The sequence below is a fragment of the Leuresthes tenuis genome, unplaced genomic scaffold, assembly GCF_036924035.1.
Source record: "Leuresthes tenuis unplaced genomic scaffold, fLeuTen1.0.hap1 SCAF_21, whole genome shotgun sequence".
NCBI lineage: Eukaryota > Metazoa > Chordata > Actinopteri > Atheriniformes > Atherinopsidae > Leuresthes > Leuresthes tenuis.
In genome coordinates, this window is record NW_027325375.1 from 31,210,881 (window position 1) to 31,235,852 (window position 24,972).

Sequence of the window (24,972 nt, forward strand, 5' to 3'; positions counted from 1 at the left end):
GTTTTATAGTTGATGCGTCGCTCATGGTTGTCAAAATGATGTATTTCCGCCATGAAAATAACAAACCGGACCAATTCAAAAACAGGCTCAGCGAGGAAGTAAGTAAGTAAGTAAGTAAGTAAGTAAGTAAGTGCACTGAAACAGCAAGTAAAACCGATTTATTATTATTATTATTGCAGCCTGAAAGGCAACAATAATTCCCATTGAAGCTATTTCATAACAAACAAAGAAAGAAAAGGAAACACGACACACTTAAAAGTCCAATAACAACATTCTAAGGACTATATCAGACTATAATGGTGATGACACACCTGTTGATATTTCATATTTCAGCTCATCAGCTGTTATATAAGCAGAGGTGAGGATCACCGATGACAGAGCTGCTCTAAACTCTAACTGATGGAGGCTGATGTTTTTCTGCTCCACTTTTGTCCTTGTAGAGTAGTTAGCGGTAACCTTCACGTAGCAGCTACTGGCACCTCGACTCGCGCCATTATGGCCGTGACGTCGTCGCGGCAACCATACTGGGGCCTTCATTGTCTTAGTTTGTCTTCTTCCTCTGCAGGATTATGAGTGAAAGGTGTTGTCGACATGTCCCTGATAAACCTTCTCTGTTTTCATACTTTACTAAAGTATAATAGCCTTTTATGGACTACAGTTTATTGTCCTGCATGTTTTAAACATGATGATGATCCTCAAGGCTCAATCCTCGGCCCACTTTTATTTTATCTAAAGCTTTGCCTAAGTCTTACAAAAAATAATGATACTTCATTAGATAATACCCATATTTACAGAGTTTAACTTACACTTGTGTGGAGGAAGTTGCATCTTTGTGATGTTTTCTGTTTCATTTTGTGAACTTAGAGGATTCGGTCGTTGTCTCCTGAAGGCCTCAAGTTCAAGATGGCTCTTCGCCCGTCACCATGGTCAACTGACACAAACGCACACACACTGCAGATAGTCTCTATCAGCGTTAAGATAGGGCTGTTGTTGAGGCTAAGTGGGCCCAGAAGGACAAAGGTCTCAGTGTGGACTCATGAACACACACCATAGCAGATAGCAGGATACTGCGCTCTGTTTGCCCAGTGTTCCTCTTTGCCCTTTGGACACCACACCTCAACCGATGCATCAGTTAGCAAATACATATGTACATGTGGTTGTGCATGAGTGTTTGTGTTGTTAGTAAGAAAAGGTTGATTAAAGAAAGAAGAATAAACTGAAAGGTGATTTCTAAAGTGTTGATGGTGTTTTATTTGTTCTAAGCTGTAAAATCCTCAGCGTGAGGAAACCGAAGACAATAGATTTCTGCTGTTGTTGTTGATATTTTTGTTATTCTGAGACGTGTGAAGCAGCTTACCTACGAGCTGTGTGGATTTATATGCAGGTATGTAGCTAATGGCATTCCTGACACTCTGAGCAGGAGGTTTCCTGTATATGACACTCGCCTGCAGTCAGTTTACGCCTCATGTAAATGTGCCCTGACTTTAGCCTTCACACCTCCTATAAAGCAACGCCGGTGACCTGATTACAACGAGAAGGAATCTGAAAGGACCGCTGCCTCAAACGCAAGGTCATGGAGCAAAAAGTTCCATCAAAGAAAGCAGAAAATAATTTAGGTCATCGATTATTCCATTGATTAATCGAGTTATCGGATGAGAAATACTTTTCCCTTATTTAAATGCAATAAAAACTAACATTTCTTAAAATGAACCAAAAGTAACTGATTGGTTACTTTTCCAGAAAATCCAACAATTTATTGAACTTCGTCTCAACTGCTGTACATTTTAATGCAGCTGAAATCCTAACAAAGCCTCTTATTTCCTGTTTTATTGTCTGTAATCAGACAACACAGTGAATAACTGTGAATAACAGCAGTTAACAGCTTAACCAGCAGCCTCTGATGTTACAGATATAACACGGTCTGATAAAATGAGCTGTTTTTATTCTGGTTGGACTTTGATGTGACTCAGAATATTAGCTCACATTAACAGGCTGAAGCTGCTCAGATGGACACATTAAGGACAATATGATGGTGTGCTTGTGCTAACGGGGAGTTCTGGTGACATTTCAACAGAAATTAGCCGCTATCAGTCCAACACGATAAACACAAGTTGCCTCAACTTCCTTGTGTTCTCTGATAGCTTCTTTGTGTTCTCTGCTAGCTTCCTTCTGTTCTCTGCTAGCGTCCTTCTGTTCTCCGCTAGCTTCCTTCTGTTCTCCGCTAGCTTCCTTCTGTTCTCCACTAGCATTCTTCTGTTCTCTGCTAGCTTCCTTCTGTCCTCTGTTAGCTTCCTTCTGTTCTCCGCTAGCGTCCTTCTGTTCTCCGCTAGCTTCCTTCTGTTCTCCGCTAGCGTCCTTCTGTTCTCCGCTAGCTTCCTTCTGTTCTCCGCTAGCGTCCTTCTGTTCTCTGCTAGCGTCCTTCTGTTCTCTGCTAGCATCCTTCTGTTCTCTACCAGCTTCCTTCTGTTCTCTGCTAGTGTCCTTCTCAGCTAACAAGCCGACTGATTTCAATTAAAATGCCAAAGTGAAATGTTCCCCTGTATTTCTTTCACTTTATGGACTAGATATGTGAACTGGCTGCTTTCTGCTGAGACGTCTGCTTTGATGTTGTGCTATCGTGCTAAGCTAATTAGCTTCTATAATGGACACACTGTACAGTATTTTTTCTTTTCTTTTCTTTGAAATGCTCCCAAACTTTAGACATTTTTACTCGGATTTTGCTTCTCATTGTTTTCTCCGGTTTTCATCAAGCTACTACAAACGTAGCATTAAAGGAAGCATCGAAGCCAATGATTTCTATCAAGGAGTTATTGTAATCGAGTTATTTGAGGAATAATTTCTTTGCTTTAAAATGTTAAGCAGGCTTTTGAGCCTTGATTGTTTTTTCATATAACCAAAGTAGGGCTGGGCACATTAACGTGTTATTTTTGCGTTAACTAATTAATTCATTATCGTCGAAAATTATTTGTCTCCCATTAATGCAGTTTTTATTATTTGTTATTATTATTATTGTAGACATCTGTTGCTCATCGGCTTTTATTTTGAAAAAGTCCATCGTGAGAGAGCCTTGTATGTTGCTTCCTGCTCACAGGAAACACTCTGAAAAGAAAACAATGGCGGACGGAGCGGGCTAAACAAACATGGAGATGGTTACAGAACTTTTACATTTTCATTTCAAAGTTCTTCCAGACACTCGACAAAAATATTATTACAAAAATATTTGTAAGCACTGCAACGTTGACTTGTCTTATCACCGGAGTACTTCGATCATATGCCTGTGCAGTTCCAACATAAGTGCGTTATATGCTGCTTTTGAATCCATGATTGGATTTTGCGTATAACAATGCGATTAATCGTGATTAATCACAGGAAATCATGCGATTAATCGCGATTAAAGAATTTAATATTTGCGCAGCCCTAATAAAAAGCTGTTAAAGATGTGATGGTGTAAAAATCCACAATAATTGTGGGCGAGTCACATGTGATCATCACACCACAGCAGATAAATACTGATACACAGTAAAATATAAAATATTTACATAATAATAAAATATATAAATAATATATAAATAATAAAATAATAAAAACTAAATTAATCAGTAAAAAAAATCAGCAGACAGTGTCACAATAAAGCTTTTTTGTTTTTAATACAAATTACATTTCAAATATACACATGATAAAAGTCTCATAAGATCACAAAATTTACAGGAAATTTACTGAATGTGGAGCAGACGCCTGCCGAGAATAAAGTGAAAAATACATTTTGTCCAGCTTCTGAATTCAGTTTAAACACACTGAAGTAAAAAGGTTTCTGTAAATCTGGATCAACTTTATCTGATGCTGGAAAACAAGTGATAAAAACATTAATTTCTGTTTTTATTTATTCTTATTGTTACAGGAGGCCTGTTGACTGATAAGTTGATCAGGGCTGATCTGGTCATTATGTCACCTTCTCAACTCTTTTTTTGCCACAGATTGAAACTAAACTGAATATTTTTGGGTTCTTGGGTGTTATAAAAGAAATGTACTCTTCTGACACTCTAAAAACACATCAATTGGTCAAGGAAACAATAAACAATGACATTTATGGTTACGTGCAGCCCAAAAACAGTCAAAACAGTGAGCGACTTCCTTAAACTTCTGGAGGTGACTTTATGTTCATTTCAGTTTAAGTCATACATCACATTGAATGAATCTATTTATGAACGTCAGCAGTGCAAGAAAGAAGATCCCTGCTTATATTTTTAGATTGTCATGTTCCCAGAAATTACCTGATGGGAAAAAACGATCTATAATTCTGTTTAAAGAGGGTGAACACTGATGGCCGGGACCAGAACTGCGTTTGAAGTGTCAAAATGGCGTCCATTAAGGCGACAGTGGCGTAGCAGGAAGAACGTATTTTAACCCAAACGATGAGCATTTACTAACCCTAAAGGAGTCATTGCCTAAACCCAACCAGCAACATGTGCATCTGGTGAACATTTTTGGACATTTTAATCAGTGAACTTGTTGGTAATTTTAGTTGCATAGATTTAAATCCAAAACTTTGGTTACGTCAATGCATGTAAACACACTGATTGTATCTCTTCTCTGACCTGAGGAAAGTCCTGAGTGAACTGAAGAAACAGGGCCTATGCTATGCTAACTGCAGCCTGTATTCAGGTGTTGAGTTAAACCTGTTCCATCCTGTAAATGATGGCAGAAGATCAAAGCAGATGGGTCAAATGGACTGATCGAATATTGAAAATTTGGTAAATCACATCGTATTTCTTGAAGTTAATCCAGCCGGTTGCCTTATAATAAAACATTATCAGTGGATTGATTTGATCTCAACACCTAAAGTAGAGACCATCCCTTCCTCCATCTTCCATAGTCCATCCAGCAGTCACAGGGCCCAAAGACACCAAAACACTTAATAAAAGTTATTTTAGAGGCCAGTGGTTCCTCAAGTCTTTGTTATTGTTTTCAGTCCTTATGTCCAGAGTTGACATTCCATCAAAATAAAGGAATAAATAGATCTTTGGGTAAAAAGATGACAGTAAAGGAAGCATTTGGAAATAAAAACATCACCTCCGAGGTGAATTTCAGCCAGAAATCTGGAACTTCTTCACAGAGATGTCAAGCAGATGTGAATAAGAAAAGGTGAATGTTAACAGTCAAAGAAGCTTATAAGATTCATGTGTTTTTGCCTGTTTTGATGCACGTCGGAGGGAATAGAAATAAAACAATAAACTCAGAGACTTCCCAAATATGATATAACATCTCAGATATTCCCAGAGATTTAACTAATTCCAGAGGAAGAGCTTCTCTAGTTTCCTCTTGTGGATGTCCACCACAGTTGTTGTTTTATCCTGTTTTAAACAGGTTTGTTTCCTGTTAGGACAACTACTTCTTCTACTGAATTACAGTAGATAGGAAGCTCGGTTAATTCACTTCAGACATATCAAATGAGTCCGATTTATGTTTCTTTTTTGTGGCTTTTCAAAAGATGGCTTCAGATTCCCTTCACTGGAGAAGCAAAGACTTCTATGTTGTTTAATAAGTCAGCAAAAGGTGAGTGTTTTCTGTCTAACTGATGCAAGATGTAATGATATGATGGCTTCTTCTGTTTGGCATCCTTCATTTCACTCCTTAATCAGATGACTGACGACTAAAAGGACCAACAGGCTCACAGAGTCGGGCCCTAACTAAGGACATCCAGTTTGGATTGAAAGACTAGAAGTCCAGACATGGATCCAGTTTAAGGAGACGATGTCATGAGAATATTGAACTCAGCGATAAAATCAGTCAGAAGAAAAAGTAGAGAGCAGAGCTTCAACGTACTATGAGCCGGGAGGATAAATAAATGAGGCTTTGGTTAATTTTAGCTTCTCACAGATGAGTTGATTGTTGCCTTTTACTCATGAAACACTTTGATCATGATCAGGACATCATCTCGGACAGGTTTCTAAGTTCAGTAACGTTGGGCATTTCGGAGAAAGTGGAAGAACTCTGTGGAGACCACCTGCTGACCACCACTTCACTGCAGTCACATTCTTGAGTTTTAGCACTTATTTGTGGCCACAGCTTGAACACTACGAGAGACTTTCTGACTTTTTAACTTTAAGTTACAGTTGAGAAAAGATTACCTGAAGATAAACTCGTGGAGACTGGATTTACCTGAAAATAACTACCTTTTTTGGTAGTTTTAAAGCTAAAAAATTACCCTGAATCAAACCTGTCAGCTGAGGCACGTATAAAAACTCTGGAGGAATATAAGATAAAGTGAGTTGGAGGAACATTGTGAGTTTGTGGTCTGTTGGATCATGATGTGATAGCTGCTTTTTCCAAAGTGTTTTAGAGGTCTTTCGGCTGGCTGGGGGGGGGGCTCCTGGCAGCGTCACCTGTTGGTATTTTCTAATTTTTTTGATGAGCTTCAGCTTTAAAAAGGTGGAAATATTCAAAATGTGAAACGTTTCAGTTTGTCGAGGAGGATTTTAAGTCCGAATCCCCAACATCAGCAGATGTCCAGTGAAGCGTCGTCTTCTTCCCCGCTCAGTATTCCTCTTTGATGTTCAAAGCCAAAGAAGATGGAGACACCAGCCCGTTGTTGCCGCTGCTGCTCGTCACCATCGCAACACTGCTGCTGCCGTTACCGTGGAGACCGCCGCCGCTGCCGTTGCTGCCCGTGGGGGGAGTGGGCGTGGTCGTGGAGGAAGCCGGCTGCTGGAGCTTCTTCTTGTTGATTTTGCGCTCCTTCGCTCGTCGGTTCTGGAACCAGATTTTCACCTGGAAAAGTCGGATTTATATCAGAAAACCAAACATTTACTTCTCTGACAAACATTTGCGTCAAAACATGAGCAGCTAGCTGCGTGACGAGGTTTTTAATCCAACTTTGACCAAACATATAGTGCAGATTGCAAAGTTTTGATGCAATCTGTTGGTTTCCTTCGCTAGCTAACGTCTTTTTGGAGACGTTTCCATAGTAACACTTTTGTTACTTAACATGGAAGCAAAATGTGTATTTTCTGCACAACTGACACAAGATATAATATGATTATATAATAAGAATGTAATTCTTGTATTTCTCATCTTTAATTTCACTCCGAAATCAAGTCAAATTAAGTTTTCAAAATTCTGTTTTTACTGACAAATCTTTAATGAATATCGAGAGAAACCTGCAAAAAGAAGATTAATCTGAGAGGGGGATTGAATTGATGCAATCTGTTGGTTTCCTTAGCTAGCTAACCTCTTTTTGGAGATGTTTCCATAGTAACACTTGTTATTTAACATAGTCAACAAAATGTGTATTTTCTGCACAACTGACACAAGATATAATGTGACAGCTTCTTGTATTTCTCATCTTTAATTTCACTTTACAAAATTCTGTTTTTACTGACAAATTTTTAATGAATATCGAGAGAAACCTGCAAAAAGAAGATGCATGTTAAAGGGGGATTGAATTGAGAAGTTTTGATGCAATCTGTTGGTTTCCTTTTTCTAATTGGCTTCAGATGAAATGAACTCATTTGGAATTTAATGACTTTAATTAGTTTGGATTATGATTGTATTGCAGTGAACTGGACTGTATGCAGTGAGATTTATAAATAAAGTGAATTGAATCTAATTGAATTTTTGTAAATAAATAAACTCTAATATGCTATTCAAAGTTATACAAATTAATGCTTATAAGTAAAAACATAAAGAATTTGCTCCTGAAAATGAATTCTGAGCAATCCGAAGACCTTTTACTTTTAAGAAAACCAGACTTTTCACTGATAAAACCTCATTTGAGCGGCTGTACCTGTCTTTCTGACAGGCTGAGCGCCGTGGCGAGCTCCGCCTTCCTCCGGATGGTGATATATTTGCTGTAGTGAAACTCCTTCTCCAGCTCCAGCCTCTGGTGGTCGGTGTAAACCACTCGATACTTGTCTTTAGTCCGAGTCTTCCCGTCTGGAAAAGACAGAAAAAGACTTTAAAGATAAAAGTTGGAGCTGATATGAACTGTAACTACATTACAAGCAGTTTAGTTATCGATCTACAACACTTTAATACATAAACTGCAATAAAGTCCCTTTTATTTAATCCGTTTTAGTGTCATTCTGAGGCCTCAGAGCGAGTCTGACGCTGAAATGATTCTGCTTCAGCTGCACAAAATCACACCCGCTGTTAGTATGTAAAAATGTGAATGAAGTTGTGAGTTTTTCTTTTATATGTTGTAAAGCTGCGCTGCCAGAGCGCGTCGGATGGAGCTGAGTGTTCTCACCGTAAACCCTGTATTCAAATACACCACCTGCCGCGGCTGCATTTGCATAAACTGAATGCTTATCAGCTTTTATTCATTTATGAGCTCATGTGCTGCTGTGAAAACTGCTCCGTCACAATGTCCGAAGTGAAACAAAATGAGCTGTTCAAAAGTTCAGTAAAACATTAAGCTTTGGCATCACTTTTATTCCACAGTGTTCTTCCTGTACTGTGGCTTTCAAAGCTTAAAACCGTCAATAAATTGACTTAAAAACTCATCAAATTAACTTGTATAGACACATTTAATCCATTGAACTGGACGACTGTCCAAGTTTCCATGCAAAAGAGGAGAAAAGTCTGCCTCCAGACATCTGCTGCCTCTCTCCTGCTCTGTGGGAGGCGTCAGGACATGTCAGGACAGCTGAATTCAGGGCCGTGAGACGCTGTCTTTCAGTTCCCTGACTGCTGATTTTGTCAGAGGCTGCAGTTAAAAAAAAATCAGGATTTCATCAGAGCAGAGCGACAGTCTGGAAATGCTTTAAGTTGGTCTTAATTGGGCAGATTCTCAGTCTCTGACAGGAGAAGAAGGAATTCAGCTGTAACAATATAGACTCACACATCCCTGTTTTAAGGATGCAGAAAGATGAAACTTTGGAGCACAGAGCACCGAGACCCATTTGACTGATTTAATTACGTAATTTTCTGGTTTTTCGTGATCTTTTGTTTTTCTTTGTGCTCATTTTTTCTATGTTTCCAATCATTTTGGATCTCTTATTGTTGTCTGTTTTACATAAATCACATCACAGTCATCCTCAAATGTAACTCCACGTTGGAACAAACATCATTCTTAACAATCCACAAAGTCTTTTTAAACATCTTCACGTGTTCATATTCACAACATTAAACATTAAACATTAAAGCTATCCATGTGCATTTTATCGGTCCATCTATTGAAGCAATGAAGCAGTTTGGAGGCATCAATAGTGGCGAATATCCCCTCAACATATCTGTCCACATTGTTCTCACCAAACACTTTGGCAGTGAGCACATGCAGGCTTTTAGACATAAATCATGGTTTCCGCTGACATCTTGACCCAAACCAGCACTTTGGTGCTATTTCAGTTGGTCGTGCATCTCCAAAGTCTGTAATCGGGTGTCGCAATTCTCCATAACTCAGAATATTGGTCCATGTAATGCGTAGCAGTAAATTTCAAGCAACGAAGCGTTTTAATGTGTTTTAAACTCCAAATATTTAATGAAACTAAAGGTTCTTTAACCAAAGACAGAATGACATCAAACGTGAACACAGTGTTCCTCTCAGCCACCTAAAGAGTTTAGGTTAGAGAAGTGTTTTCAGCCTCAGTCAGTGGGTCTACACCTGATTCAGATTCAATGAATCTCTTCAAAAGATTGTTACATTCTGCACAAACCAGCTAATGAGGCATTGATCTCAATCAGGTGTTGGAGCAGGAAACATCTAAAACCTGCAGGACAAAGGCCCTCGAGGACCGGAGTTTGACATCCCTGGTATAGAGGATGAGATTAACTGGATTACAGCTACAGTTGGGTTCTTATCTGAGGGTAATTATCCTTGGATATATGGCGGTGAATGAATGGAATCACTGGCACAAAGCAGGTCATACCCCGGTACCATAGGTGGCGCTGTCCCCATTTCAGCTATCGCTAATAGAGCCACTTCCTGTTGGCGTCTTCACCACCAACAACAACAAACTCAGGCATTCAGAAAGATGGCGAACGCAGAGCGAGATGAAGCTGCGTCCCTCTCCATCTGGGATGAGCTGGTTATGGCACAGACGATGCACAACGGCGCATTCTCCATCGCCTTGTTTCTTTCTTTCTAACGACAGCAACAGGAATATCGTCTCCTTCCACTTCCGGGTGACGGAAAAAACCTGGAGCATGCGCAGAACACTCGATCCGATCCACTGTCGAGTTATCTCGGGTCTTAATCCGATCCGGTCCAATTCTTAGTCAGACTAAGGCGTCTACATGAGCTGAATAACTCTTATTGTAATTTAGCCTTTAATCCGATCCGATGGCGCTCATATAACCGTTCTGACTGTCTCTGAATACAACAAAGCATTTGGATGTGACACCTCCCTTTTCACAAAGATGTTTAAACCAGGACTGATTTGTCTTCGTATCTTGTGGGAAATACTGAGGCGAAACCGGGTGGTCGAGGTCGATGTGACGCCTCAGAGCCGCCAAGGCTGTTCGGAACAGAGGCGAAACACAGCAAAGCACCAACAAGGCTGCCGTCACTCAGCTGATTCCTCGCCACTGGTTTGGTGTCTTTAACCATAGAGGAGCAGAGCTGGGTTACAAAGTCATCTTTTCTGAGCCAATATGGTGCAACTGATATTTGAAACGGGCTCAAGAAACACTGGGATGAAACATAGTGGTGGTTTCCAGAAATACATGTTTTCTCCTGCATTCTACTCTGGAAAATTAAGATTATTTGAATGAACTGTTCAGGGTGTTCAGATGCAGGCTGAAAGCAAAAGGAAGAGATCGCTCTGATACAGACAGTAAAACACGAATGTCTTCATCTGTCTGTGCTGTGTCGGCTCATTTTGGCATTTTCACGGCTTCCTCGTGCACACATTCTTGCTTTTCCGTGCAGTCTGTGTTTGTAAATGTGTGAAAACAGCTTGTGAGTGTTTGAGGTAATTAAAGGAGCTTCAGCTCTCTTTAACGCGCTCTGATTCAACATTAACTCTGAACACACAACAGTTCAATAAGTGACGTGTCCCTCTTCTTTAAACACTCCCTCCGTCTGCGCTCTAATCGGTCACCAGGGCGAGTCCAAACTCAAACATTTTAGTTTCAGGGGAACATCTGTCCGAACTGTCCGAGCTTCTGCTCCGTTTGTCACAAAGTTAAAACCAACAGTTTGATCTCCATCGGCAGATAAAAAGCCTGGAAAAACGGGCGCTGGTGAAGGAGCGTAAATCAATAAGCTCTTCAGTCTGTCCTCTGAGATCCAGACTGAGTCAAATCTGAGACTAAAACAACTGTTTTGGTTTTTTTTACGATTCAACTGGACAAAACATGAAAATAAAACAACTGTTTTGGGGTTTTTTACGATTCAACTGGACAAAACATGAAAATAAAACAACTGTTTTGGGGTTTTTACGATTCAACTGGACAAAACATGAAAATAAAACAACTGTTTGGGTTTTTTTACGATTCAACTGGACAAAACGTGGAAATAAAACAACTGTTTTGGGTTTTTTACGATTCAACTGGACAAAACATGAAAATAAAACAACTGTTTTGGGGTTTTTACGATTCAACTGGACAAAACATGAAAATAAAACAACTGTTTGGGTTTTTTTACGATTCAACTGGACAAAACGTGGAAATAAAACAACTGTTTTGGGTTTTTTACGATTCAACTGGACAAAACATGGAAATAAAACAACTGTTTTGGTTTTTTTTACGATTCAACTGGACAAAACATGTAAATAAAACAACTGGACGATTCAACTGAACAAAACATGTAAATTAAACAACTGTTTTGGTTTTTTTACGATTCAACTGGACAAAACATGGAAACAAAACAACTGTTTTGGGTTTTTTACGATTCAACTGGACAAAACGTGGAAATAAAACAACTGTTTTGTTTTTTTTACGATTCAACTGGACAAAACATGGAAATAAAACAACTGTTTTGTTTATGTTTATGCATTTAGGGTTTTTTTATGATTCAACTGGACAAAACATGAAAATAAAACAAATGTTTTGGGTTTTTTACGATTGTACTGGACAAAACATGGAAATAAAACAACTGTTTTGGGGATTTTTATGATTTAACTGGACAAAACATGGAAATAAAATAACTGTTTTGTTTATGTTTATGCATTTAGGGTTTTTTTACGATTAAACTGGACAAAACATGAAAATAAAACAAATGTTTTGGGTTTTTTACGATTGTACTGGACAAAACGTGGAAATAAAACAACTGTTTTGGGTTTTTTACAATTCAACTGGACAAAACGTAGAAATAAAACAACTGTTTTGTTTATGTTTATGCATTTAGGTTTTTTTATGATTCAACTGGACAAAACAAGAAAAGAAAACAACTGTTTTGGGTTTTTTACGATTGTACTGGACAAAACATGGAAATAAAACAACTGTTTTGGGGATTTTTATGATTTAACTGGACAAAACATGGAAAAAACAACTGTTTTGGGTTTTTTACGATTCAACTGGATAAAACATGAAAATAAAACTACTGTTTTGGGTTTTTTACGATCCAACTGGACAAAACGTGGAAATAAAACAACTGTTTTGGGTTTTTTACGATTCAACTGGACAAAACATGAAAATAAAACAACTGTTTTGGGGTTTTTACGATTCAACTGGACAAAACATGAAAATAAAACAACTGTTTGGGTTTTTTTACGATTCAACTGGACAAAACGTGGAAATAAAACAACTGTTTTGGGTTTTTTACGATTCAACTGGACAAAACATGGAAATAAAACAACTATTTTGGGTTTTTTACGATTCAACTGGACAAAACATGGAAATAAAACAACTGTTTTGGTTTTTTTTACGATTCAACTGGACAAAACATGTAAATAAAACAACTGGACGATTCAACTGAACAAAACATGTAAATAAAACAACTGTTTTGGGTTTTTTACGATTCAACTGGACAAAACATGGAAACAAAACAACTGTTTTGGGTTTTTTACGATTCAACTGGACAAAACGTGGAAATAAAACAACTGTTTTGTTTTTTTTACGATTCAACTGGACAAAACATGGAAATAAAACAACTGTTTTGTTTATGTTTATGCATTTAGGGTTTTTTTATGATTTAACTGGACAAAACATGAAAATAAAACAAATGTTTTGGGTTTTTTACGATTGTACTGGACAAAACATGGAAATAAAATAACTGTTTTGTTTATGTTTATGCATTTAGGGTTTTTTTACGATTCAACTGGACAAAACATGAAAATAAAACAAATGTTTTGGGTTTTTTACGATTGTACTGGACAAAACGTGGAAATAAAACAACTGTTTTGGGTTTTTTACAATTCAACTGGACAAAACGTAGAAATAAAACAACTGTTTTGTTTATGTTTATGCATTTAGGTTTTTTTATGATTCAACTGGACAAAACAAGAAAAGAAAACAACTGTTTTGGGTTTTTTACGACTGTACTGGACAAAACATGGAAATAAAACAACTGTTTTGGGGATTTTTATGATTTAACTGGACAAAACATGGAAAAAACAACTGTTTTGGGTTTTTTACGATTCAACTGGATAAAACATGAAAATAAAACTACTGTTTTGGGTTTTTTACGATCCAACTGGACAAAACGTAGAAATAAAACAACTGTTTTGGGGATTTTTATGATTTAACTGGACAAAACATGGAAAAAACAACTGTTTTGGGTTTTTTACGATTCAACTGGATAAAACATGAAAATAAAACTAGTGTTTTTTTGTTTTTTTTTACGATTCAACTGGACAAAACATGGAAATAAAACAACTGTTTTGGGTTTTTTACGATTCAACTGGACAAAACATGGAAATAAAACAACTGTTTTGGGTTTTTTACGATTCAACTGGACAAAACATGGAAATAAAACAACTGTTTTGGGGTTTTTTACGATTCAACTGGACAAAACATGGAAATAAAACAACTGTTTTGGGTTTTTTACGATTCAACTGGACAAAACATGGAAATAAAGCAACTGTTTGGGGTTTTTTTACGATTCAACTGGACAAAACATGGAAATAAAACAACTATTTTGGGTTTTTTACGATTCAACTGGACAAAACATGGAAATAAAACAACTGTTTTGGTTTTTTTTACGATTCAACTGGACAAAACATGTAAATAAAACAACTGGACGATTCAACTGAACAAAACATGTAAATAAAACAACTGTTTTGGGTTTTTTACGATTCAACTGGACAAAACATGGAAACAAAACAACTGTTTTGGGTTTTTTACGATTCAACTGGACAAAACGTGGAAATAAAACAACTGTTTTGTTTTTTTTACGATTCAACTGGACAAAACATGGAAATAAAACAACTGTTTTGTTTATGTTTATGCATTTAGGGTTTTTTTTATGATTTAACTGGACAAAACATGAAAATAAAACAAATGTTTTGGGTTTTTTACGATTGTACTGGACAAAACATGGAAATAAAACAACTGTTTTGGGGATTTTTATGATTTAACTGGACAAAACATGGAAATAAAATAACTGTTTTGTTTATGTTTATGCATTTAGGGTTTTTTTACGATTCAACTGGACAAAACATGAAAATAAAACAAATGTTTTGGGTTTTTTACGATTGTACTGGACAAAACGTGGAAATAAAACAACTGTTTTGGGTTTTTTACAATTCAACTGGACAAAACGTAGAAATAAAACAACTGTTTTGTTTATGTTTATGCATTTAGGTTTTTTTATGATTCAACTGGACAAAACAAGAAAAGAAAACAACTGTTTTGGGTTTTTTACGATTGTACTGGACAAAACATGGAAATAAAACAACTGTTTTGGGGATTTTTATGATTTAACTGGACAAAACATGGAAAAAACAACTGTTTTGGGTTTTTTACGATTCAACTGGATAAAACATGAAAATAAAACTACTGTTTTGGGTTTTTTACGATCCAACTGGACAAAACGTGGAAATAAAACAACTGTTTTGGGTTTTTTACGATTCAACTGGACAAAACATGAAAATAAAACAACTGTTTTGGGGTTTTTACGATTCAACTGGACAAAACATGAAAATAAAACAACTGTTTGGGTTTTTTTACGATTCAACTGGACAAAACGTGGAAATAAAACAACTGTTTTGGGTTTTTTACGATTCAACTGGACAAAACATGGAAATAAAACAACTATTTTGGGTTTTTTACGATTCAACTGGACAAAACATGGAAATAAAACAACTGTTTTGGTTTTTTTTACGATTCAACTGGACAAAACATGTAAATAAAACAACTGGACGATTCAACTGAACAAAACATGTAAATAAAACAACTGTTTTGGGTTTTTTACGATTCAACTGGACAAAACATGGAAACAAAACAACTGTTTTGGGTTTTTTACGATTCAACTGGACAAAACGTGGAAATAAAACAACTGTTTTGTTTTTTTTACGATTCAACTGGACAAAACATGGAAATAAAACAACTGTTTTGTTTATGTTTATGCATTTAGGGTTTTTTTATGATTTAACTGGACAAAACATGAAAATAAAACAAATGTTTTGGGTTTTTTACGATTGTACTGGACAAAACATGGAAATAAAACAACTGTTTTGGGGATTTTTATGATTTAACTGGACAAAACATGGAAATAAAATAACTGTTTTGTTTATGTTTATGCATTTAGGGTTTTTTTACGATTCAACTGGACAAAACATGAAAATAAAACAAATGTTTTGGGTTTTTTACGATTGTACTGGACAAAACGTGGAAATAAAACAACTGTTTTGGGTTTTTTACAATTCAACTGGACAAAACGTAGAAATAAAACAACTGTTTTGTTTATGTTTATGCATTTAGGTTTTTTTATGATTCAACTGGACAAAACAAGAAAAGAAAACAACTGTTTTGGGTTTTTTACGACTGTACTGGACAAAACATGGAAATAAAACAACTGTTTTGGGGATTTTTATGATTTAACTGGACAAAACATGGAAAAAACAACTGTTTTGGGTTTTTTACGATTCAACTGGATAAAACATGAAAATAAAACTACTGTTTTGGGTTTTTTACGATCCAACTGGACAAAACGTAGAAATAAAACAACTGTTTTGGGGATTTTTATGATTTAACTGGACAAAACATGGAAAAAACAACTGTTTTGGGTTTTTTACGATTCAACTGGATAAAACATGAAAATAAAACTAGTGTTTTTTGTTTTTTTTTACGATTCAACTGGACAAAACATGGAAATAAAACAACTGTTTTGGGTTTTTTACGATTCAACTGGACAAAACATGGAAATAAAACAACTGTTTTGGGTTTTTTACGATTCAACTGGACAAAACATGGAAATAAAACAACTGTTTTGGGGTTTTTTACGATTCAACTGGACAAAACATGGAAATAAAACAACTGTTTTGGGTTTTTTACGATTCAACTGGACAAAACATGGAAATAAAGCAACTGTTTGGGGTTTTTTTACGATTCAACTGGACAAAACATGGAAATAAAACAACTATTTTGGGTTTTTTACGATTCAACTGGACAAAACATGGAAATAAAACAACTGTTTTGGTTTTTTTTACGATTCAACTGGACAAAACATGTAAATAAAACAACTGGACGATTCAACTGAACAAAACATGTAAATAAAACAACTGTTTTGGGTTTTTTACGATTCAACTGGACAAAACATGGAAACAAAACAACTGTTTTGGGTTTTTTACGATTCAACTGGACAAAACGTGGAAATAAAACAACTGTTTTGTTTTTTTTACGATTCAACTGGACAAAACATGGAAATAAAACAACTGTTTTGTTTATGTTTATGCATTTAGGGTTTTTTTATGATTTAACTGGACAAAACATGAAAATAAAACAAATGTTTTGGGTTTTTTACGATTGTACTGGACAAAACATGGAAATAAAACAACTGTTTTGGGGATTTTTATGATTTAACTGGACAAAACATGGAAATAAAATAACTGTTTTGTTTATGTTTATGCATTTAGGGTTTTTTTACGATTCAACTGGACAAAACATGAAAATAAAACAAATGTTTTGGGTTTTTTACGATTGTACTGGACAAAACGTGGAAATAAAACAACTGTTTTGGGTTTTTTACAATTCAACTGGACAAAACGTAGAAATAAAACAACTGTTTTGTTTATGTTTATGCATTTAGGTTTTTTTATGATTCAACTGGACAAAACAAGAAAAGAAAACAACTGTTTTGGGTTTTTTACGATTGTACTGGACAAAACATGGAAATAAAACAACTGTTTTGGGGATTTTTATGATTTAACTGGACAAAACATGGAAAAAACAACTGTTTTGGGTTTTTTACGATTCAACTGGATAAAACATGAAAATAAAACTACTGTTTTGGGTTTTTTACGATCCAACTGGACAAAACGTAGAAATAAAACAACTGTTTTGGGGATTTTTATGATTTAACTGGACAAAACATGGAAAAAACAACTGTTTTGGGTTTTTTACGATTCAACTGGATAAAACATGAAAATAAAACTAGTGTTTTTTGTTTTTTTTTTACGATTCAACTGGACAAAACATGGAAATAAAACAACTGTTTTGGGTTTTTTACGATTCAACTGGACAAAACATGGAAATAAAACAACTGTTTTGGGTTTTTTACGATTCAACTGGACAAAACATGGAAATAAAACAACTGTTTTGGGGTTTTTTACGATTCAACTGGACAAAACATGGAAATAAAACAACTGTTTTGGGTTTTTTACGATTCAACTGGACAAAACATGGAAATAAAGCAACTGTTTGGGGTTTTTTTACGATTCAACTGGACAAAACATGGAAATAAAACAACTATTTGGAGTTTTTTTACGATTCAACTGGACAAAACGTGGAAATAAAGCAACTGTTTTGGGGGTTTTTTACGATTCAACTGGACAAAACGTGGAAATAAAACAACTGTTTTGGGTTTTTTACGATTCGACTGGACAAAACGTGGAAATAAAACAACTGTTTTGAGTTTTTTTACGTTTCAACTGGACAAAACGTGGAAATAAAACAACTGTTTTGGGTTTTTTTACGATTCAACTGGACAAAACATGAAAATAAAACAACTGTTTTGGGTTTTTTACGATTCAACTGGACAAAACATGGAAATAAAATAACAGTTTTGGGTTTTTTACGATTCAACTGGACAAAACATGGAAATAAAATAACAGTTTTGGGTTTTTTACAATTCAACTGGACAAAACATGGAAATAAAATAACTGTTTTGTTTATGTTTATGCATTTAGGTTTTTTTTTTTACGATTCAACTGGACAAAACGTGGAAATAAAACACCTGTTTTGGGGTTTTTTTCACGATTCAACTGGACAAAACATGTAAATAAAACAACTGTTTTGGGGTTTTTTACGATTCAACTGGACAAAACATGGTAATAAAACAACTGTTTGGGGTTTTTTTACGATTCAACTGGACAAAACGTGGGAATAAAACAACTGTTTTGGGGTTTTTTACGATTTAACTGGACAAAACTTGGTAATAAAACAACTGTTTGGGGTTTTTTACAATTCAACTGGACAAAACGTGGGAATAAAACAACTGTTTTGAGTTTTTTTACGATTCAACTGGACAAAACGTGGAAATAAAACAACTGTTTTGGGTTTTTTACGATTCAACTGGACAAAACATGAAAATAAAACAACTGTTTTGGGTTTTTTACGATTCAACTGGACAAAACATGGAAATAAAATAACAGTTTTGGGTTTTTTACGATTCACCTGGACAAAACGTGGAAATAAAACAACTGTTTTGGGGTTTTTTAACAATTCAACTGGAGAAAACATGGAAATAAAACAACTGAAAACAAGAACTGTGACAAATAAACACCTCGTGCCTCTGAATCAGAGCTTTACACTCAAACGTCTGACTTCGTACGAATAACGGACTTTACGGACACGAGGTCGGCACTTTAAAGGGGACACATTAAGAGCACTGGACCATGAACTCTGGGGGCTAAAGTCGCTGCCAGTTCAAATCCTCCCATTAACTCAACCCCGTAACATTTGAAAAAAATCTCTGTAAGTTCAAGGTTCAGATTTACGGTGGATTTCTCCATCATTTAGGTCAGAAATCCTCCAAAAAGGTGGATCAGTGGCAAAAAACTGAAGATGAGAAAACTGTTCTTCAAGCTTTTTCTGTAAGTTTGGTCTAATTACTCAAGTTCTTTACTACATGCTCTGTCGTATTAGCATTAATGTCCTTTAAGGGTTAAAAGGCGAAGGGTGGAGTTGAGTTGGGTCGCTGCAGCCCCTAAAACTGACTGTCCTGATGAGAGGTTTAAGTAAAGGGGTTAAAACTGCTGAAACAATGACAAGGTCGCAGGAAAACCAACTGAAAAGTAGTTTTTAAGGTTTGAGCCATAAAAAATAAAACTATCACTCCTTATAAAGAACAACACATAGATGTGGAGAAGCTGAGAGTTCACAGCAAACATGAGCAAATTAAAAGTTTACAGTGGCTTCTAATCTAAAAAGTGGGATTTTTATGTTGATTTTAACACAGTTTGATGACGATATGATGCTCAGGAGGCTTTACGAACTGTTTATGGGAAAGAAAAGTCAAACAGTGTTTAAAAAATCAATCAAACTGTCACTCGTGTATTTAATCCCAACATTAAGAGGTGTGGTGCTTTATCTCATGCCTCATAAAACCATCTCCACAAAGTAGTTTGTCTTCACAATGGAAAATCAACCTGAGCATAAAACAAACATGTTGCTAAGTGATGTTATCAAATCCAACATCACAGAGGTCAGAAAATTCCATCGTCATATCTGCACAGCTGCAGCTTCATGACTCAGTCAATAACATCTTCTATCTATCTCACTTATTGTTTGGTGGCTGTTAGGCACCTAAAACACTTGTTTAGGTTTAGGATAACATCACTAAAAGGAGCCAACAACATGGGAGAAGCATTAACACGATGCCAAGGAGGAAAGACACCAGCAATGATCTCAGAGAAGCAGCTGTTGCTGCCCATCAGTCTGGGAAGGGTTATAAGGCCATTTCCAGACTATCTGGAGTCCATCATTCTACAGAGAGAAAGATTATTCACAAGTGGAAAACATTCAGGACAGCTGTCAATCTTCCCAGGAGTGGACGTCCCAGCAAGTTCACCCCAAGGTGAAGAAGCCCAGAGCTACATCTCAGACTCTACAGGCCTCAGTTAGCATGCTAAAGGTTAAAGGTCACCCCAAGGTGAAAAAGCCCAGAGCTACATCTCAGACTCTCCAGGCCTCAGTTAGCATGCTAAAGGTTAAAGGTCACCCCAAGGTGAAAAAGCCCAGAGCTACATCTCAGACTCTACAGGCCTCAGTTAGCATGCTAAAGGTTAAAGGTCACCCCAAGGTGAAAAAGCCCAGAGCTACATCTCAGACTCTACAGGCCTCAGTTAGCATGTTAAAGGTTAAAGGTCACCCCAAGGTGAAGAAGCCCAGAGCTACATCTCAGACTCCACAGGCCTCAGTTAGCATGTTAAAGGTTAAAGGTCACCCCAAGGTGAAAAAGCCCAGAGCTACATCTCAGACTCTACAGGCCTCAGTTAGCATGTTAAAGGTTAAAGGTCACCCCAAGGTGAAGAAGCCCAGAGCTACATCTCAGACTCCACAGGCCTCAGTTAGCATGTTAAAGGTTAAAGGTCACCCCAAGGTGAAAAAGCCCAGAGCTACATCTCAGACTCTACAGGCCTCAGTTAGCATGTTAAAGGTTAAAGGTCACCCCAAGGTGAAGAAGCCCAGAGCTACATCTCAGACTCTACAGGCCTCAGTTAGCATGCTAAAGGTTAAAGGTCACCCCAAGGTGAAAAAGCCCAGAGCTACATCTCAGACTCTCCAGGCCTCAGTTAGCATGCTAAATGTTAAAGGTCACCCCAAGGTGAAAAAGCCCAGAGCTACATCTCAGACTCTCCAGGCCTCAGTTAGCATGCTAAATGTTAAAGGTCACCCCAAGGTGAAAAAGCCCAGAGCTACATCTCAGACTCTCCAGGCCTCAGTTAGCATGCTAAATGTTAAAGGTCACCCCAAGGTGAAGAAGCCCAGAGCTACATCTCAGACTCTACAGGCCTCAGTTAGCATGTTAAAGGTTAAAGGTCATGACAGCACAGTTAGAAAAAGACTGAACAAGGATGGCTTGTTTGGAAGGGCTGCAGGAGAAAGCCTCTTCTCTCTAAAAAGAACATGGCAGCACAGCTTAGGTTTGCAAAGCTGCATCTGAACAAAGCTCAAGACTTCTGGAACAATGTCCTTTGGACAGACCAGAGCAAAGTGGAGATGTTTGGTCCTAATGCACAGCAGCACGTTTGGAGGAAACCAAACACAGCATATCAGCACAAACACCTCATACCAGCTGTCAAGCACGGTGGTGGAGGGCTGATGATCTGGGCTGGTTCTGCAGCCACAGGACCTGGGCACCTTGCAGTCATTGAGTCCACCATGAACTCCTCTGGATACCAAAGTATTCTAGAGTCAGATGTGAGGCCATCTGTCCCACAGCTAAAGCTGGGCTGAAACTGGCTCATCAGCAGGACAAAGATCCCAAACACAGCAGCAGATCTACAGCAGAATGTGGGAAAAAGAGAAGAATCAAGGTGTTGCAATGGTCCAGTCAGAGTCCAGACCTCAGCCTGACTGAAATGCTGTGGTGGGACCTTAAGAGAGCTGTGCAGAAACCAAAGCTGCAAACCTCAATGAGCTGAAGCAGCGCTGGAGAGAAGAGGGCCGAGATTCCCCCAGAACCAGGAGAGAGACTGATAACGTCCCACAGGAAACCATCACTGCAGCTCACTGCTGCTGAAGCTGCTGGATCAGGGGTTCACTTAGTTTCTCACACATCAAATATTTTCTCACAAAGCAGCAAAAATAAGAGTTTTGAGTGTTTTCATCAGATCTGTTCATATTTGTTCAAAACAAATTAAATTTAACTCCCATTTTTGGACTAAATAATAATATAATAACCCAGAATAACTAATCTGAGCCACTTTTACCACTTCTGGTTCAGTTATGAACCCGGAAGGCGTTGTTTGGTCCAGATGTGGCAGAACAGCAGCCATCGTTTAGGCTTTTTATGGTTCCATAAGAAAAGTGAAGATCTGGGCCAAACATTTATGGTTCTGTTCAGTTTCATTTGATTTAGTAAAACTGAAACATCTTGAAGATGAAATCAGTCAAAAACATCTACAGCCCCTCAGATTTATCTGGTGCCCCTGAGCAGGGACCGGACCTTTATGTTGGACCACTTCTGCCTGCTTTATTTAACTGTTAAAGAACAAGTTTTTTAAACTGCAATAAAAAGCTAAAGTTAAAAAGTTTTTGCCTTTTTTCAACAGACACGAGTCCAGAGAAACGATCTGAAGTCACTGATAGAATCTACAGCAACAGCTTCTGGAGCTTCTCCAAGCAGCAGGTTACCTGCTGACAGGTGAGGGTGTCAGGATTGGGTGTAAAAGCAGCTTCCACCAAAGGTTCAGCCTCTCCAACAAGGATGGGTCGTGGCTCACCGCTTTGTGCCAAACTCCATCAGAGAATCATCAATAAGTTCAGGAAATATTCCTCAGAGTCAGACTGGAAAGAACTTTGGTCTTTCAGCATCTACAGAGCAGGATATTGGGGACAGATTCAGGGAGTCTGGGGAAGTCTCAGTGTGGAAAGGCCAAGGACAGAAAGCCCTGCTGGATGAGCTCGGAGCCCTCAGGCAGCACTGCAGGAGAAACCGTCAGGCCACCATGATCCATACAGCCACATGGGCTCAGGAGGAGCTGGGAAAAGCATTTCCACTCAACACAGTCCACGGCTGCATCCAGAAATGTGAGCTGAAGCTGCATCACACCAGGAGGAAGCCATATATCAGCTCTGAGCAGAACCACGGCCCAGTTCTCTGGACTCCAGCTCATCTCAGAGGGACAGAAAGACAGTGGACAGGTGTTCTGTGGGCAGATGAGTCCACGTTTCAGCTGCTTCTGGGAAAAACTGCTGAGAAAGAGCATCCAGCTGTTCTCAGAGGAAGGTTTAAAGCCAGCGTCTGTGATGGTCTGGGGCTGCAGCAGAGTCCAGGGCATGGAGGGCTTCATCTGGGTGAAGGTACCACTGAGGCACAGCTGGATGTTGGAGTTCTGCAGAGACAGATGCTGCCATCAAGGTGACTTCTGTGGTTATTTCAGCAGGACGATGCCAGACCTCATTCTGCAGGACTTCCAGCAGCTTCAGACACACAGAGTGTGTGAGCTCGGCTGCCTGCCTGCAGTCCACATCTGTCTCCTGCTGCAGATGTTGGAGCATCATGAAGAGGGGAACCAGACAACCAGGGACTGCTGAGCAGCTGGAATCTGGGATTCAGCAGGAATGGACTCAGATTCCTGTGAAAAACTCATTAAAAAGAGTCATTAAAGGAAGCTGAAGGATGGAAACATGAGTCTGGAGCAGCTTTCTGCCTCAGATTCTCTCAGCTCATCTGTTCCTGCTTATCAGCCTGAAACAAAGTCACACTTCACTCTTCAAAGTGGGAACTATCTTGTAGGTTCTTGTTTTCTCCGCCCAGAGACAAGTTGGGGACAAAGGCGGAGCCGCATTTACATCACAACGGCTTCAAACCGGCTTCAAACACGTTTGATCCGCGGTGGGAACCGAGCTGACAGCTGCCGGAGCCACCGGCTCATTTCACTGCTTTTACACCCTCTGATCAGGATGGAGCGGCTTGTGTTGGAATTAAAACCCGAAAATTCACTTTTTACGCAATGAAAACTCAAGTAAAACCCGAATAAAGTCGTTTCTGTGCAGTTTAACACAAATATATGTTCAGAAATGCCATTAATAAAGCTGCTGGATAAAAAACTGAAGCTCAGACAAAGGCAGAATTACACATCTCTTCTGGAAATCTCAGGTTAATAATCATTTCATGTTTTATCCGGAGAGAAAACGAACTTTTTAAAGGTGATGAATTGAAATGAGCTCACAGAAAACGCGTTGAACTGCAGCCTGAGGCTGATTTATCTGAGAATCACTCATATCTGTCTTCATATTAAAATGTTCAACAGACTGTTGGAGCTGCAGCACACATAAAGATGATTAAATGCGTTCCCCTTTCAGTGGGAAACCATCAGAGTAATCAGCATTAATCTGTCGGGACGGTCCGGTTCTTACTGGAGTTGCTGGGCGGCGCGGAGGTTCGGATCCAGTCGTACGGGTTCCTCCGCCGCGGGGAGCCGGGAGACAGCTGCCCCGCCGACGCGTTGAGGGCCGCGGGGAGCAGCCCGGGCGGCTGTCCGGGAAACTCCTGGGGGCTGAATCCCAGGGTGGGCCCCACCGCGCCGGCCATGGAGGAGGCCCCGGGGGCCCCGCCGGCCGCTGCGGCCGCGGCCGCCGCCGCGTAGTGATGCGACGACCAGTCATCCCGCGTGGGCGGAGGAGGGGGGTAGGCCGGGCTCCAGCCGCCCGCGCCCGGGCCGCCCTGCTGCCCCGGGTGCGGGTCGCTGGTGATGCCGTGGTGGTGGTGGTGGTAGCCGCTGAAGTCGGAGTACTGCGGCGGGCCGGGCACCGGGAAGTTCTGCGGGCTGAGGCTGAGCCCCGGGTGGCGGGACACCGGGTTCTGGTGCGGGTACATGCCGGGGTCCTTGTCCAGCTGCAGGTAGCTCACGTACATCTTTCCGGGTGAGGGGACTCCCTCAGCATACTGCGGATCCAGCCTGCCTCACCTGTCTGCAGCCACTTTGCTCTCTCCGTACCTGCGCGCACCTCCACCTGTCCTCCGCCTCTCTGCGGTCCCTCCACCAGCCTCCCGTTAAAAACCGCCGCGGTCACATGGTGCTTTTTATGGCTCTTATCTCCCTCCTCCTCCCCCTCCGCCGCTGCCTCTCTTCCTCTCCCTCCTCTCCGCGTCCGCGCATCATTTCATAAAAGTTTCTGTTTTTCCTCTGAAATGAACCGGAGTCTGCGGCGGGTCTCCCACCCTGACCCCCGGCTCCCCTCCTCCCCTCCTCCCCGGCCGCA

At 39.0% G+C, this 24,972-nt stretch overlaps 1 protein-coding gene across 1 annotated transcript; it reads right to left on the minus strand.

Annotated features, from left to right (window-relative positions):
• Positions 1-6,520: 6,520 nt before the first annotated feature.
• cdx1b (caudal type homeobox 1 b) lies at positions 6,521-24,625 on the minus strand. The gene is made up of 3 exons (XM_072375755.1): positions 24,127-24,625; positions 7,784-7,932; positions 6,521-6,768 (listed from the first exon to the last, which is right to left on the minus strand). The coding sequence occupies exons 1-3, from the start codon at positions 24,623-24,625 to the stop codon at positions 6,535-6,537; spliced, it is 882 nt and encodes a 293-aa protein (XP_072231856.1). The 3' UTR covers positions 6,521-6,534.
• Between the last annotated feature and the right edge of the window lie 347 nt (positions 24,626-24,972).